General features: G+C 37.9%; 1 protein-coding gene across 1 annotated transcript in view; it reads left to right on the forward strand.

Annotated features, from left to right (window-relative positions):
- Positions 1-463: 463 nt before the first annotated feature.
- The window catches only part of Tspan7 (tetraspanin 7), a 103,302-nt gene continuing 84,937 nt past the window's right edge, over positions 464-18,828 (forward strand). Inside the window, exon 1 of the mRNA XM_028767811.1 lies at positions 464-574. Within this exon, the coding sequence (XP_028623644.1) occupies positions 494-574 (81 nt within the window). The 5' untranslated portion in view covers positions 464-493. The remainder of the gene's footprint in view (positions 575-18,828) is intronic.

The following is an 18,828-nucleotide window of genomic DNA, read 5'->3' on the forward strand; positions in this document are numbered from 1 at the left end:
TATCCTTCAAGGTGTCTCTCTGGTTGTCACGATCTGTTCCTGGCATAGACAAGGTGTGCTTACTGCCAAGGACATGACTCCTGAGTGTCCAAACGCAAGAGCACTCTACACAATCCTTAGGTAGCCAGGTGCAGGTCCTGTTTCCAACAAAGTCAAAATCTTAAAGCTAGCGTGGTCTGAGAAAGGCTACCCTGACCTCCGACCCGGCCTCTAGGCTCTCGGGTTCCCTCTAATCTCAGCTGGGGGTCTGTGCCTGCGCCAGATTGCAGACTTGGGCGGCATTCCTAGCATGCAACCAGTCGCTAGCCAGCCTGGCTCCTTCTTCCCAAACCCCGCAGGGCGCGCGCGAACGCAAGCGCGCCGCCCAGCCTGCGCGCGCCCGGGAAGCTCTGGCAGCACGCGCTCCCCCTCCTGCCCCTCCTTCCTCGGCCCCGCCTCCTCCCCCTCCCGCGCGCCCGCCCGCCGCCCGCCGCCGCCGCCGGAGCTCTGTAGTATGGCATCGAGGAGAATGGAGACCAAACCTGTGATAACCTGTCTCAAAACCCTCCTCATCATCTACTCCTTCGTCTTCTGGGTGAGTGCCCACTCCTGGCTGCTGGCCGGGCCGCGGTCTATCAGACCGTGTGGGGATGCTCTTAGAGAGAAAGGTGGAAGGAAAACCCAAACCCCAAGCCCGATCTTAGCCGGTGGACAAGGAGACAGCCGCAGGCTGCTGAGTAGGGCTGTGAGGTGGTAGGGTGCAGGTCTGGGCTGCTCCAACCCTCGAGTTTGTCCGACGAAGGCTGAAGTGGGCTGCTTGGTGGCGGTGGTCGCAGATTTTCCACTCTTCCAAAAAAAAATTTTTTTTAATGGATTGATTTCTTAAACTCGCAGGACAGGGTCAGCCCCTGGGGAAAGTTGAGTTGTGGATTTGTCTGTTTTCTCTTTTGGACTTCTCTCCCTATCTTACCAGGCAGTTTTGGGTGCCTGTTGGAGCTAATGGAGCTAACCTGTGGCGGGCTGGGAGCGGGCGCAGGACGGAGGGGTTAGATCTAAGATCCCTACTAGTCCCAACCCTGCAAGGCTGTGGGAGAGAGTCGCCAGGAATCTTCTGCCTGACTGGACAAGGGCGATCGGTCTCCCAAGCGCACTAATGCGGGACAGGCGCCGCCACCGCGTGGAGGCGCACGGAGAGGGTCTTACATAAGCCGGGGGTATCTTTGAGCTTTCTCAGCGACTGGGTCTTACGACCCCTTTCAGGTTTCTTTCCACCCTTTACTGTTTCTACCCGGTTATTGTGTTTTTCTGTGTGAACCCAATCTGCAATGCCCAAGAGGAGGACCCCTACCACCTGGTGGCTGCGGTAGCGTCCCTATTCCCCACCTAACTGGTACTGCTACTAGTCCTTGAGCTCAATGCAGAAAGGTGACGTCAGCCCTTCAGCCCAGGCCGGCGAAGGGCTGCGTGGTGCACCTCGCCTAGGGATGCGCCCTTCTGTGCGCAGGAGGAGGGAAAAGGGGAGGAGGGGGCTCCGGGCTTATGCCTTACCTCATCCTGTTTGGCAATTCATGGAATCAGTGCAGGGTTGACACTGCAGTAATTTCATTTGCAGAGGTGGGTGGTACCTAAAGACCATTCCTAGTTCTTTCTCTCTTCACATAGATGCCCACCCGAGTTCTCTCTTCCCACCACAAGCCACAGCCGCCCTGCAAAGGAATGAATACCTGCCACCACCACTCTGGCCCCCTGCAACACCATAATCTGGGTCATTCCAGTTTCCAAAGCAGTCATTTTGAAACCTGAGTCTCTGTTTTAAAAAGATAGATAGATAGATAGATAGATAGATAGATAGATAGAGAAAGAAAGAAAGAAAGAAAAAAGAAAAAAACTAGGCTTGCCTTAGTTGTTTATTTTCTTTGCCCCCCACTCCAATATTAACCCTGCTTTTGCTTCAAAAGTGGAGCACAGTATTGAATGAGGTACCTGTGTTCAGATCGATGGTAAACTGGATCGTTTGCAGTAGCCAAGGCAGGAGCTGAGACGTATTACTGATTTAAAAAAAAATCCCTAATATTTCTAGCCTTTTCCTTTCCACTGATATCGGTGATTCTTCGGGTCTGGAAAACCATGGAGTGTGTCTACAGAACAGACCAGGGGCTATGCAATGAGATAGAGTAGCAAGACCGAAACAGCTCATCACATATGCCAAACATAGAAGCTGAGTCTTTCTGGAATGGAAATGACACGGGTTGAATCATCTCAGTAATGGAACTGTGGGCTAGCTATACATTCAAGGATCTTAGCTTATGTTTGCCTGCAAAAAGCAGCAATACTTGGTGGTGATGGTGACGGTCCAACTTCCAAGAAGCCATTGCTGGGCACTGGTTTAGCCCTTTATATGTCTCCTTAAGTCTGTTTTTGTTTTACCCTTCTAAAAATACACTTCCTAATTGTTAACTGGAGTAAATCTATGGGTGATTATCTTAGGCTCCTGAAAAAGGTTTATGGTGCATGAGAGAGAAGGGATGCTGTGTTTGGAGCAATTCTGAAGCCTGGTAAAGGAGAAGGTATTCCAGGCTTCTGCTTTTCATATGGATTAGTTAACTCTTTTTGTCTCACCCCCTCCCAATCCAATGACTCAGTGCCTCCTAAAACATCTGAAATGGTCGATGTGTTGTATGCCCCTGCAAATTCCTCATGCTGGCATTTTAATTAATTTTTTTATACTTTCAAGATTTTCATATTCTTAAATATCTACCCAGAGTATTTTCAGTAGTTAAAATAGGACTTAATGATCATTTCAGACTTTAAAATCAAAGGGAAGAGATCTCTCTAGAAAATAGGACATTTAAAAGATGTTTTTCTTTAAAAAGCCATAGTCCAAAAGCTGGTTTTTTTTTTTTTTTGGTGTTGGTGGTGGTTCTTGTTTTATTGTTGTTGTTTTTACTGTACCTTAAATGCTATTTTGAACAAAGCTTTACTGAGGCATAATTCACATGATATATGTCACCCATTTAAAGTATGGTATATGCATACATGCTTAACATATAGTTTGCATTTTAGTATATTCGTTATCTTTTTAGTGTATTCACAGATACAGCCATTGCTATAGACCATTTTCAATTGTTTCCTCATCTCTAAAAAGAAACCCTGTCCTGTTCCTTCACCTCCCATTTTCTCTCCCACTTGTTTCTCTCCTGGAGCCAGTCCTAGGCAACCAGGAATCTACTTTCAAATTGCTATAGATTTTACTGTTCTAAACATTTCATATACTTGAGGTCATGTATTTGCCCCTTTTGACTTGTTGGTTTCAGTTAGCATGAGACATTCATGATTCATCCATGTTGTTAGTCTGTGTGAGTACTTCATTCAGTTTTATGGTCAAATAGAATACCATTTTGTAAATAATATATTTTATTTATCCTTTTGTCCATTGGTGGATATTTGGGTTGATTGGGGTGCTTCACTATTATGGATGATGAGGTTATAATGATTTATGTGCCATTTGTGTGTGTGCCTATATTTTCATTGTTTTCGACTATATATCTGGGGCTCTATATGGAATCATGTAATGCTATGATTAATTGTTTGAAGAATGGCCTTACTAGTCTTTCAGAGCAAGTGTTCCATTTTATATTCCTTTCAACAGCGAGGGTTCCAGTTTCTTTATATGCTTGTCAGCATTTGTTACTATCTGGTTATTTAATGTAGCCATCCTAGTACCTGTGCATTTATATGTCTTACTGTGATTGTGCTTTGAATTTCTTTAAAGAATGCTAATGTTTAATATTTTTAAATCCTTAATGGTTGTTGATCATCTCTTGAAAAGATACGTATTCACATCCTTTGACCATTTTATTTGGGTTATTTATCTTTTTATTATTACATTATTAATTTCTTCTATATTTCAGGTACAAACTCCCATCTATATGAAAGTTTTGCAAACATTTTTTTCCAATTTATGGGTTGTCTTCCCCTTGCCTGTCTTTTGACCTATGAAAATTTTATTCATATATATGTGTGTGTGTGTGTGTGTATGTATATATATGAATATACACACACATATATATATATATACATATATATACATATTTCATATATGTATATAAAGTATAAATGGATTAGCTTTTTGTTTGTTGTATTAGTCATGCTTCTGTTATCACATGGAAGAATCATTTGCCAAAGATCACAAGAATAACCAGTTAAAATCTGTTTATAAGGGATATTTCTCGATTGGGTAAATATAATTGCTATCTATTTCTTGAATACCTCGCACTGTGTCTGGCACATGGTAAGTACTCAAATTGTTTTTTACATTTCTGGACTTATGCCATGTAATAGAAAAAGAGGATGACCTTGCACTCTTTTAAGGGTAATGTGTAGGAATGATTAGTCAGAGTAATTTCCATTGTGTTCTCTGTGAGTTGTTCTAATATGACTTCTTTTACTTCAGTTTAGGCTGAGGAGTAGAAGGTGCTTCATCTTCAAATGATGGTAGCTTAGTAACATCAAGAAGTATTGGCCTGTACCAAACCAAACTACCATTATGAAAAACAGATTATTGTTTTTATCTGTATTCTTTTGTTTACAATCATTCTCCCTGGATGCTATATTTCAATAAAGCTCTGATTCTCAACAGGGAACAATTCTTCTATATTTGACCACACCTAAAGACTATTTTGGTTACATTTAGAGTGGGTTCCACTGGCATTTAGTGGGTAGAGATCACGGGTGTTGCTAAGCAACCACCTGATGACTCCTTGCAGTGGGTTGTGCTCTGCCCAGTATCTGGCTCAAAAAATTAATAGTACCGGTAACCTTTATTCTACTGTAACTGAGCAGTAATAAATGCTATGAAGAAAAGGAGAGTGTGATGTGAAATTTATTGTTTCACCATACCACAGAGTGTTCAACACAACCACTTTTAAGAAGAAAAATCATTAAAGGTAAGTGACTCTTTTACAGATTGTGTTTCTAATGGATAGGATGGTTTTTCTTTCAGTTCACTGATATCACCTGAGTGCTAAGCGAATACATTCTTACTTTCCTTGATTTGTATGTTTTATTTTCAGGTGTTAGTTGGAGGGGGACAAAAAACCACCTAGGAGCAAGTTATTCTGTGCTTTAAAGACTAGAAACAGTATTGCATGGTAGTTTCCTTGGGAAATATTTACATTCTAAATAAATGAATGAAAAATGAAATGTATCAATGACTCCTGGCTTAGTTATTAAACCTATCACAGCTCGGGAGAGCTTTCAAAACTGTACTATTTTGAGTCTGTTTACACAGGATTAAATGTATTCTTTCTATTTACATGTCTATAGATGACTAGGGGACTCAGGTCAGGGATTTGCTTACATAATAAAGACTGTTAAATCCTTATACTTTTGTGATCTCTTTTGTCAGATATTTCAGTTAACTGTAATTTAACTTGTTTGTATAAAAATATCAATCTTTCCCTATATAAAACTAAGGTTCATATTTTCCTGAGAAATATAATTCAGAGGTAAACAAGAAAACCTTGTAAATATGTTATTTACCAGAGAATTGTTTTGACTTATAAACTTTTATGAAATTTAAATATTCATCTGAGTTCTAAGGTAAGATTTAAATTGACTAGACCACATCTGAACAGTATTGTGAAGAGAAATATCCTTTGCTTCATTGTAGTGAATATTGGGTTTGATTATTTTATTGTTTAAGAATGTAGTTAGCTTACTAATAGCATAACTAAATCTTTCCATAGTGAAATACCAGCGATTTTTCTTTTCCTTCATAAACCATCATTAATAATTTTGGGGGTAATTTTAAAATAATATTAATTTTCTCTCTTTTTAATGGAGCAACTTTCAGTGATTAAATTGAATAAACAGGGGAAAAATCTTAAAGAGAAGGCCCTAACATTTACAGAGTGTTTGAGATGGGCGCTTCCTCTTGCCAAAATTGTCTCAATTCAGTTCAGCAAACATTGGTTGGAATGTCAGTCATATACCAGAAATTAAATATTCTAAAAGACGTTATCTGTTCATTGCATACACACTTGGCATTTTGGTTGCATTTATTAGTAATACACTCACTTCCAAATTGTCTTTAGGTATTATCTGTTGTTGTCACACAACGGAAGATGGAAATTTAGTTCCTTTGTCCCCTTCCTTTTCTCTCACGGACCCATCTTCCGGGATGTCATCTATCAGTACACATCATTTTGTTTAAAGTAGTGGGCTGTGACGAGGTGCCTAGTAAATCTCTTCATAGTGGAGCCATGTGGTACAGATATGATGAATCCGTGTACAGCTTTTGGTTTTCCCTATAGTTAACAATCACCTTGCTTTTTTTTCCTTTGTATCTAGTATATTTTTTCAAATTCATTTCCATATTCTTTTCAATAATTCTATATCTTTGCTTAGTATATTCAAGCAGTTCATGGGAACTTTCTATGGCCTAATGTTGTAGACATTTATCTTGGATTGTGTTGGCTTTCAACTTGAACTAATGGTCTCTGGGCCTCTACTCTGTTGACTTCTCAAAGTTCCTAGACATTTGTTTGCTCTATTTCTTGATTTTTTTTCCCCCTTCATTTTGGTAGAGCAAATTTTCACGTAGTTTTCTTTCTGGAAAAGGAAACATGGGAAGTCATATATTGAAGTCTTTACAAATTCAAAACTCTTATTTGATGCTTACATTTAGCTTGATAGCTTGGCTGAAGATATAATTGTTGTTTAGAAAGCATTTACCCTCGAAAGTTTTACTGTCTACTTTCTACCAAAGTCTTTTTGTTATTAATGTTGAAAAATTAGATATTATTATGATTCTTCTTCAATCCTGCTTTTTTTCCCTTTTGAACATTTTTTTTCTTGCATATTTACAATGCTCTGAAATTTCTTTCTGAAAATATTAGGAATTTTTATTTTAAAAAAGTTTTTGTTTTTTTGTTTCTTCCAAACCATTTTGTTTTAGGGCATGTCATAATCACTGATTTCAGAGATTTTTTTCTGCTAATTATTTTATATCTGTTTAAGAGGGGGTTATCTAAAAACATTTGGAAGCTGTTATCATGGCTGTGCTCCCATGTTTGCTGATTGTAAGTTGTGTGACTTTGTTGGGCTACGTGAGTTTTAGAATCAAGATCGATACTTCTTTTCCCCTTAGATTTTTGTCTGTTGGTCTAATTGGATGACTTACAGATGAATGAATCTCTTTATTACTCTCTGAACAAAAAAGTAGCAATATGAAAGAAAGCACATACAGTATACAAATGTCTACTGTGCTTCTGTCCCTGGGTCAGAGACTTTCTGTTTTACTTTCCGAGGAGTAAATCTCTGAACCTATGGTAGAATGAGAGAAAAACAAGAGGCAGGAAGTTAGAGGTTTCCTAATTGTTCTTTAAGAAGTTTTACTAGCTCCTTCTTCTTTCAGCCTTCTTTAAGCTCTCTGGGTTCTCTGGAGGTGCTTTGATATAAATACCTCTATTCTGGTTTTTTTCAAAGCATCTAAAATATTTTTTGTTAGCTCTCAGGATATCAATATGGTTGTCTCTTCCCATTTCTTTGCTACTGTGGGGCTTTAAATGATCTTTTTAGTGTCACGTCAGGGGAAATTTGGGAGTTAGCCAAGATAAATGAATGTGTTCAATCAATCATCTTTAACTGGAAGTCCTTTGTATCTATATCTCTACTTTGAATGCTATTAATTAAATAAACAATTGATTCTGATTGAATAGAACATGTAAAATGGTAATAGCTGGGCCACCATAATAAGTATTGGTATAAACACACACATACACATACATATTCACATATACACACATACATACATATAGTTAGACTGTTTTAGGTATGAAAGGGAAGCACTCTATCCTATTAGTATATTTTTAAAAACTGGATGACAAGGAAAATGTTCGATGTTGGAATAGGCTTACTAAAGCATAGTCTCTAAAATATCTAGTTATCAGGGACTGGACAAATAGGGATGAAACCTGAAGATTATTGGAAATTTTTCTTTCCTTCTAGTTTCTTCCTGCTAGGAAAAGACTCAATATGATGTTCTCTGACTTAATTCAGACTGGACTGGACTAGCTTCATATGGTTGCCTAAGAGTTTAGCATATGATGTTCATATGGTGGGAGACTCAATGGTAAACTACTCTTTTGTATGGTATTACAGTTATGGGGCATGCAAATGATAATCTTGAATATTCTCTTTTTCAGTCAACTTTATTTCCCACATATACTATGAAGTTAGGACATGCATACTATCTTCTGTACCATCTGGGACATTAAGCCATTTCTATTTAGTAGTTGCTTAGAACCTAGCTGAATTATTGTTGAAATCAAATGAAATTAACCTTACTTTAATCCCAGCAAGAGTTCTTGACTTGACTTTACTATGGGCTACATTGTGATGAGGCATCAGCTCTTCAGCATCACTTCCTGTATGAAGTAAGCATCTCAGAAGGTGCTGAGACCTGGACGCCATCTTTGCTTAAGTACATTAAACCCTTGAGATGACTAATGCCATGTCAAGCCAACTTTAAGATAATCTTCTTAAGTTTTTCTACATTGGTCCAATTCCAGCAGCTTCTGATACCAGCTATGATCACTTCATGGTAGCAAGCAGGTCATTGAATTGACGCGGATACTTCTGTTGGCTTTTATCCCTCTTGCTGGGACAGAATGCTTTTCATACTTGGCGGAGCATTTTATTCTCTTTCATATAGTGCCTTAATATTCATCAAGAAAAGGATGAAATGGAGGGAAAGTAGAAGAGGATTTTTTTTCCCTTTTTGTTTGTTTTTTGTTTGTTTGTTTGTTTGCGATTTCCATTTTGGTTTCTGATCAGTTGAATATGTAAGCATTTTGAACAATCTAATGATAAACTCAAGGATCCTGTTTCTGCCGTGAAATATTCTCTTTAGTGCTCTTGTGAAGGTGAGTATTTCCCATCATAATCTATTTTAGGAGAAGGTTGTAAGTATCCATGTTAAGGGATGATTGGTTGATTCTGGAACAGATACTAATTGAGCAAATTAAATCAATGATCCTTAACCCATTTTTTGTCAACAAAAATTGCCTCAAGTTTCCCTTAAAATAAATGGCTAAGCTACATTCTAAGATGCCATGATTCAGTTGGTCCAGATGGGGTTCTAGTATAATAGTTTTGAAATAAGTGATTTCAGAGATTCAGCTATGCAAATAGGCTTGGATTATAAACCCCCACTCCTAAAGATACATAGTAGCTAACAGCAGGCCATTTCATCTTGAGTCTCCTGGATTTGGAGGTAGCTAGGAAGTGACCAGAATGGGATTACTAACTGACTCTTCTTTGTCTTGAGTAAGATCTATAGTGCTTCCTCCAAAAGGAAAGTAGCTTTGTCACCCTGAAGAGACTGCACTTATCATTGCTAAATAAAACAATGCTTATCTAATCAGCAAGGGTCCTCCTTTTGCTTTTTACTTTTTTCATTGAGGGTAGAGGTGCCTCACGCTGTGGAAATCGAAGTAAAAGGACAACTTGTACAAGTGGCTTCTACCATGTAGGTTCTTCGGATCAAATTCAGTTTTTTAGATTTGGCGGCAAGTGTCTTTACCTGCTGAGCCATTTCAAAGGTCTTCTTAAAGCACAAATTCCCAGTCATAATTTTGAAACCTAAATTATAATTTGTATCTTATTGATATGGAGAAGGGCCTGGGTATGTACATTAGGACAAAAAAACCCACAAAGTGGTTCTGATGCCTGCTTGGGATATAGCTATTAATTATACACAATAACTTTCATTATGAAGTTTTCATATGTGGATATAATGTACACAATTTTGTTTTTTATGCCTACAGAGCTGGTATTTAATAGATGTTTACAGATGAATTCTTGGGGATTAGAGTTCTTTCTGTTCCATAGGAAGAATCTATTTTTGTTCAAAGTATCCTTGAAAAGTTAGGAAGAGTTCTTTTATGCTTCTGTCTGCAAAGATGTGATTTAAACTGGGGAGATGGTTCAGTGGGCGGGTAAAGGGATTGCTGTGAAACTATGAGAGAATGGCCCGAATTCAACCCCAATATCCATGATAACGCTTGGGTAATTTTGGCATGCATTTGTAATCCTGTTGCTGGGGAAGTGGAGACAAGAAGATACCTGAAGCACACTGGGCAGCTACCTTAGCTGAGTTGGTACGCTTCAGGATCAGGAAAAAAAAAAAACAAGACAAAACCTAAAAACCCTGTTTCAAAAAAAAAAAAGGTAGAAAACCACTGAGAAACATGCCTGCTATAACGTTTTAAAATTTTATATCCATGCATGTACATTGACGTGTATGCTTATGTACACACGTGTGAGCACGTGCATGCATGTGTGTGTGTGAACATGCACACACAGCCATCATCTAATATGTAAAGCAAAAAGTTGAATTGACTACTTACCAGAGGAAGAAAAAGCTGTGTTAATCCATCATAGTTTATAACTAAAGCCTATCTTTTGAGCTGGCTTCAATTTTGTGTCTCCAAAGTGCTGGGATTAGAAAAGCAATTCACCATGCTAGGCTACCACGATGATTTATAATTTGATTTATATTTCAAATGCAGAAATACAAAACATTAAGATAGAAAAAGATCAAATGATCTTTTCTGGCTATAGTTGTTATATACCCCAAATTCCAGAGTCTAGTTAAAAAAAAAAACTAAGAGAATTTGATATGCAGGCTAGATATAAGGTAAGCATAAAATATTACCTGACTTTCATTAGTTCATCACACAAGCCTTAGAAGAGGAAATCAGTTTCTTTGCAGCACCACCAAAGATCATGACTATTGCAGAAAAAAGTTAAGAAGAAATTTAAGGAAGACTCTGATATAATGGAATGGACAGAACCGACACTGAAAAGAAGCCCTGAACAGATTGAAAGAAACCTGTGTACTCTTGAGTTGGGAGATGTAATATCATAAAATTACCAATTTTCTAAAAAAATTATTTGATATGTATTTTCATATAGAATCCTAGTAGAATTTTGGGAGTAAGGGGTAGTATTTGATTAAATTATATAGTTAATTGTAGAAAATTGGGAAGTGGGTACCTTATGTATTGATAGAATTTAGGGAGAGACAATGACAGCCCTATACAATCTCCAATGCCTGGCATTCATGCCTGTGTGCCACCCCTTCTGTTTCAGTGCCAGAACATATGACTTGCTTCTACTAGAATATTATAAAGGTGATCAAATATGCCATACAATCACATTAGATAGGATTTTTACTTACTGAGAGGCTGTGTCTCTTTCTGGATTCGAAAACTTAAGCTGCCTTGTTGAGAGCTACCTTATGGAGAGGGCTACATAGTGAGGAAGTGTGGGTAATTCTCTACCTTGACAACCAATGAGAAAAGAAAGCGTCCAGTTTGTCAGTATGGAAATAACTGAATGCTTCCAACAATTGAGTGATTTTGGAAACAGGTTCCTTCTGTGACTTGAGCATCCTATGAACCATACCTGACGCTTTGATGGAAGTTTTGTGAAACCAAAGGCAGAAGATGTTGCTATCATGTGCCTAGATTAATGACCCCACAAAATCTGTAGAACAGTAAATGCATTTTGTTTCCAATATCTACATTTCGGCATTATTAATATTATTATGAAATAATACATGACACAACTAGAAAGTCACTAGTCAGTGCTGTATAATGTTGGTTTAGAAAAATGGAAATAAATAAGAGGGTGCTGATGAGTCCAGAAATAAGTACCTGTGTATGTTAATAAATAAAACAGGATGTTTTTTCTAGTGGAAGAAAGCTAGTTTTCAATGCTGCTGGCATTACTAGATACAGAAAAGTAACTGGAGCTTTTGCTTAAATCACATAAACATTTTCAGTTAATGTAACTGTTCAAATATAAAATAAAGCAAAAATACATTTATATATGAAATATAAAAAGTATAATTTTTATATAGAAGTAATATGTAGAGCCAGGTTTGATGGCACACACCTTTAATCCCAGCGCACTTAGGAGGCAGAAGCAAGCAGATCTCTGAGTTCGAGGCTAGCCTAGTCAATCTGGCACATTTCAGGATAGCCAGGGTTACACAGAGAAACCTTGTCTTAAAAAAACCAAAAAGAAAAAAAACCCAACAGATATATATATGTATATATGTATGTGTATATATTTGTATATATATCTGCATAAGAAAGATAGCTTACTAAATTAGATACTCAGAAACAAATAAAATATTGATATATTTGCTTATTTTAAAAAAAGTATTTAACAAAAATTGTAATAAAGTCAACTAAACTGTGGTGAGGTAAAAAACTTGTACCAACTGTTATATACTGCTTTCTTCACTTAGACATCTATATGAAAATTCTTATTTCTACAGGACATCTTTTCTCAATATAGACCAGTGACGCTATTTTATGACCAGCACTAAGTACATTCGAGGCATCTCTACTCTAGAGAAACAGCACAGCTTTCCTGTACAGGGCTAGATAGTAAATATTTTTGGTTTCATGGACCATGCATCTAATTTGCACCAGCAATGTTCAATGAAGCCTATGCAGCATAGATAATAAAGTAGATAAATGAGTGAAGCACTACCCCAACCAAATTGTGTTTACCGAGCCAGATGGACAGCCAGATTTCATGCATGGACTGAAATTGATTGACTCCTGCTCTATATGATGCAGATATAAGGGAAGTCTAACCCTTACCTTCAATAATTATAGTGTAAAATTTACTATGGGCCAGTGAGAGTAGGGACAAAGTAAACCTCCCATTTTCTACATTGACAAAGGCTACTTAGACCCTGTCCAACAAAGTAACCACTACAGTGCTTCAGATGTGACTATTCCAAAGTAAAATGTGCTGTGCTAAATTCACATCAGATTTTGAACTTTTAGTTTGAAATGCAAAGCATCTCATTTTGTTTCAGTTGCATGTTGAATTGGTAATATTTCATATCTATATTGGCTTAAGAAAAGCATATTAGCAAGATTTAATTATATATAATTTTAACTTGAGTGTTGTTCAAATATTTAAAGCTGTAAGTGTGAGCTGGGTATAGTGGTTTATATCTATAGTCCCTGCATTCATGTGGTTGATGCAGGAGTGCTATGAATACAAGGCCAGCCTAGGCTGCATAGGAGTTTCAGGCCAACATGAGCTATAATGTGAAGACCCTGTCTTAAGAAAATATGACTTGTCATTCTATCTCTTTTGGATAACACTGAACTAGAAGTGGTATAGGCGTCCTCCTGTTTGTAGGGACCAGAATGAGTTTAGTCATAGTAAAGGGAAAGGTGTGTGGTCAATCTAGGTAAGCTAGGTATAGGTTTTATTATGGGTTGGCTAGAACTAGGTGGCTGGCACAAAGGATACTCCTTCATGGTTTTGAATACATAGATGAGAGCTGTACTTTACAGGTCTAGTCTAAAAGCAGTAAGTTGTCATACAAAGGCAAGAGGAAGTGAAACCAGATTACCTAGCTAGGAACTGAAGTCTAATTTAGGGTGATTTGAGAATGAGCAATGGAGGACAGAAGATGGGTTCTTTAGGATATATGACAAGGACAGTATTCTGTGCTTAAAGAGCCCAGCTGATGTTGAGAGCCCTGTGGCAGGGCAGACCTTAAGGAGCTGTTTTGACATTGATAGGATGTTATAGTTTGTATATGTCTAGTTCGAGATAACAGTACCTTTGAAGGATAGATCGAATCTCAGAAGTTTGCTGTGTTTTCTGGCTGATGGTGGTGAAGTTCTTTGTTGTGGCCATCTCTGTATTGTATGGCACATACCTCCGACCTTCCATAGTCACAGTTGGTTGACCTGGGGAGGAATATCTAACTTGTGGATATTTGTGTGTTGGCTGGCCAGTGAAATGTGTGACCAGGAAAGCAGAAGAGAATAGCTCTTCTTTTGCTTTTTGAATGTGCACTGGAAGAGCAGAGAAGACACTGTTGATGTTGGGCAGGAGAGAGAAACCCAGCGGAAGGTAATAGCATATGCATGCATGCTGGAGACCTTGAATAGACACTAAACTCCCAGTCAGTAACTCATGTAGGTTCCTAGACAGCCAGATAGTAGCCCAAGCATTTCCCTTCCACCCTGCAAGTGGTTCTTCATATTTCTAGGGAGGCCTGTCCAACTGGGGAGTGACTCCTAGCCTTCTCAGCACCTTTTCTCTGAAATTTCTTGTCTAACCAGGAAAGATGATGATGTAGATGTTTGAAGTGGTTAGAAAGACAGGGGTGGGAATTACTAGAGCATTACAGTGTGTGGTTGTCAGACAAGGTTAGGGAAAGCCCATAAGGTCATTTAAGAGGCATGAGACAGTAGAGGCATCCTTTTCAACTGTGTGGTACGCCCAGAATTCTAAGCACAGTTAATGCTACGTTGCTTGCTGATAATAGGTGTAGCAAAGCATTGCGCCACCAGTCCTAAAGGAAGCCTGCATTTCCAGTAAGTCCTGTCTAAGGGATAAAGGTCCTCCTTCGTGGTAGTAGCAAATTATTTGAGCAAGTTACTCATTAAGCTCCTTAATAGCAGCTGCTCATTTTGGGAAGTGAGCTTTGCAGTCTTCAAAGATGTTTCAAGGACAAACAAGTAACTGCTTTGTACGTTGTATTTTTCAAAAAAGAAGGAGGTGCCTAGAATACAGTGGTATTGCCCACCCTGATGGGTTTATACATGGTTTCAGACAGGTAACTCTTTGAGAGGTGCCTCAGTGCCTACTTACACTCAGTGGTGGGAGGTGGTGGAGGGGGACTTCTTAAAGTCTAAATGACCACTGGAAAAGAAATGCACTTGTTCATATTGTCAGGAACACAGGACAATGTGTGAGATGTTGGAAGTGAGATCTGGGTAGAGCATCTCAAATATATTTCAGATAAATACAGAAAAAAAGGGGCTCATAAGTGAATACTCCCTTTAAGAAGATATTCAAATGAGTAGTCTAAGCAAACAGCATGTGATATGATTTGCTGATTTTATAAACAAAAAGTACATAGAACAATTACTGAAGAAGTCTCCACACAGAATGTTAGCAGTTATGGCTAAGAGGTAAAATACTTTATGGGTTCCTTTTTGGTGTATTTTCCAAGGCTTCAACTCTCATTGCAATAGGTGTTACTTTTATAATGAAGAAAGCAAGAAATGCTTTAAAAGGACACTCTACATATTACGTCCTATATGATTTCATTTCTCATATCTGGAGTACTTTTTAAAATATATATCATCTTATTTATCATGGAGCAGTTTATCAGCCCCATCCTCTTTTAGGATTGGGTTGAGTAAATGAAGATCAAAACCAGATTTAACTTAATTTTTTAAGTCTTAAGTCTCTTCAAAATAAAGGAAAATATCTGTTCCTTTTGGGCATTAACTTTCTGTGCTACATTATAAATAAAATACTGAGGAAATATTATGATAATTGTTTGTCTACCAACCAGCTGTATCAGATCTTATTATTATGCTATTTTTGCCTTAAGCAATTAGTTCTTAAAGAAATATGAAATAAAATTTTATACTTGGTGCCCTATCCTGTCCTCTCTGTTTTAAATATAGTTCATTAATTGAGTCTATTATTTACATACTTAATCATATATGTGTGTGTATGTGTATAAATACCCATAATTACTATAAAGCATTATTTTTATATCTTTTAAAGTCCACATGAACAAATCGTTCTAAGCATATTGGCTTGAATCTTAGCATTTTGGTTTAACATATCCTGCCGTGTTTCCATGTTGATAGATGAGGAGGCTCAATCTTAGGGATTTTCAAACTGTGCCGCGTGGGCCAAATCTATAGACATCTCTTTTTGGAAACAAGCTTCATGTATTGTTGATGGATGCTTTCATGCCATGACAGCTGTCACAGAAGGCTGTTGTGGAGAAGGGTGAGAACACCTTAGCCCATCCTACTTGAATAATGTGATCTTTGTCTGAGACTAAGAACTCAGCAAAGTTGACACAAGGCAGATTAACAGGAAAATATATACTATTATGTTGACTTTACATATATGTTGGGACTGTCACAAGAGAGCAATGATCTGAAGACATGACCAAAACAGAAAGCTTTTAGACTTTTAAAAGAAATACCAGTAAATACTGGAATTGGTGATGTGACAAGGGGATCTTGACAGGGGACAATGAATTCTAATGATGTCATTAGGAGACATGTAGAGGGTGTAAAGCTAGTGGACTTTCTGGGTTATTTCACTAAGTTTATTTGTATGAGTCCATTGTGGCATCCTTTCCCAGTGGTTGTGGGTTATTTCTCATTCTGGTTTGGAAATACCTCCCCCTCCCAAAGGGATCTTTATGGTTTGCTACCTGTACAAAGAGACCAGTCAGACAGTTCCTCTGAAGCTCCAGTTTCTCAGATGTTTCTAGATTGAAGTGATCAATAATCAGTGAGCATCTATTGGATGGAATGGTCTTAACTCCTTTACTATGTGCTGTGGAAAACCTAGAGTATTTACTATCTCTCCCTTTACAGAAATCTGCAAACCTCTAGTTCATTCTTTGTATGATATGTCATTGTCCATTCCTTTTTTCCTTCATTGAGTCCTTTTATGTTTATTTATAAGAAGTAAATTTTTGTTGAAAGTTTAGGTACACATATACATGTACACCATATAGTTCCTTACTGTGTATGTTCGAGGTTCTCCAATATAGTATATTGAACATTAACATTAATCAATTCAACTTCTATACATTTTGAGCCTATTTTTATGACAGAAATAGTACATTGCATATAGACTTTACCCTGTTAGCTTCTAGGTGTTTTATTTGGCAGTTTAGAAGGAGATGGTATTTTCTTCTTGATTAGATTTTTTTCTTTTCTCCAAGTGGACTCTTATGACTTGAAGGGAGAAAGGGGCTGTGTCATTCATATGGATCAAACATGAGAATCATGACAGCTGACAGCAACAAGGGAATATCTACTCTGTGCAGTTCACTGCACACCTTGATCAGATCAAGTGTTATGAACCCATACTACTACTGTATGATTATTGAGCATTTAGTAAAGTCAAGGATAAGGTTGACTATTTCACATGTGTTATCATCTTTACTCCTCATACCAACGTGCTTAGTTAGGTAGTAATTATTGTTCCTCATTTTGAGAGGAGTCCTCTGAGGTCCAAAGTGTGGACCACAGTCATGTCTGAAATGGGGTTTTGGTGTAGATCTCTTCACCCTTCTTGGGCCCAGTGTCCTGTTTCCAGAAGCACATATCTCCAGGATTAAGCCTGTGGAGATGATTAGAGGTTACTCTGTGAGTCCTTTTTTAGTCACCAATTTCTTGCCTGCATCCTTGGCTTCTATGAGCTGGCAAAAGTTTCCCGTACAAGAACGAAATCTTCCAATTTCCAGAATGATCCAAGTTTACAGTTCTAAATTTTGGTTTATAGTTTTGGAAATATTCCCATTGGTTTCCGTCCTTATAGCTCCAAACTTAACGTTTGCCAGTAAGACTAACAATACTTTTCAGACTGGGAAGACATGCTACAGGACCCTAACAGGAGGTACACTCTTCTTGTCAACAACAGAGCAACAACTACTACGTTTTTTTTCAGAAGTCTGAGTAAATAATGAATCTTCCTTTTTTTTTTTTTTTTTTAGTTCATGGCTGATGTAGGTTAGATAAGACATCAAAAGTCTTGACAATTTCCACCGGATAGACGATACTCTCACTGTCATTTAAGATAAAATTATCTTATGCCTTAAAAATTCTAAATTGCTGCCCCAAAGCACATGAATATTATTTATCCCACTGCTATAAAATATAGTCAACATATGAAGTTGATTCCTATGGCAACAAGCCCCAGACCATTTTGAACAGCCGGAAGCCAAGGAAGTAAAAACTGCTAGAGATGCAACTTTTCTCCCTGCCTTTGGCCTGAAAAGTGCTAAAGGCAGTGGGAACTGTCAGGCATTTTCCTTTGGAGCTGACACTAGCAAGGCGGTTATCTAATCCACACATGGACACAGATAAGGCTCATTTGCACAGCTGTCAACTCAGGCTTTGCCTGTTAATGGGATCTTGTTTCCACTCTCTGTATCTGCTTTTAGGGGGAAAACAAATCTGACCATTCCTAATTTCTGTGAATAGTGACAGGAATTCAAGCCCGTACAAAGTTAGTTAGCTGTGTTATCTCGGATGAGAAGAGTTTCAGGCACTGGAGAACACGGGAGAAAATCTAGTTCAAAAACAGAAATTTCCTAGTGCTGCTAAGTTCCAGTTTCAATGAAAATGACATTTGTAGATAGACATCTTTATTTTCTGCTTGTAAGACCAATAGCAAACACACACACACACACACACACACACACACACACACATTAAACACTACATTGTGCTTGGATCCTCTGACTTCCCTCTACATCAAGCCTCTTTAATTGTAAAGATTTGATTAATAAGGATTTTGGAATATTTTATTTTAAAAAAAATCTATTTGTAGGAGCAGCTGAATGGGTTTCTCAGTAAATGATCTGATCCTCAGGACCCACAAGGTAAAAGTGGAGAGCGCCCACGCTCACTCTCAATAGTTGTCCATTGACTTCCACAATCATGCTTAGAATGTCCCCACCCCACACAAAATAAGTGTAAAATTTTAAAAATACGTATTTTAAATTATTGGTGGAGTGGTATCATGGGCCAGAGACAGAAAGCTTCATTCAAATTAAACCTGGATTGATCAAAGTATATAGAGTTGTATTGCTTTTCTTTTAAATGCAAAGTACTGCCCTCTGCTTATTTTCAGCAACTAAAACATGGAGTTTGTCTTTAATTTCTCCCCATCTCATTTCTAGCTTTGTCAAATCTCCCTCTCTCTCTCTCTCTCTCTCTCTCTCTCTCTCTCTCTCTCTCTCTC

The sequence above is a fragment of the Grammomys surdaster genome, unplaced genomic scaffold (genome assembly GCF_004785775.1).
Source record: "Grammomys surdaster isolate TR1022 unplaced genomic scaffold, NIH_TR_1.0 182, whole genome shotgun sequence".
NCBI classification, from domain to species: domain Eukaryota; kingdom Metazoa; phylum Chordata; class Mammalia; order Rodentia; family Muridae; genus Grammomys; species Grammomys surdaster.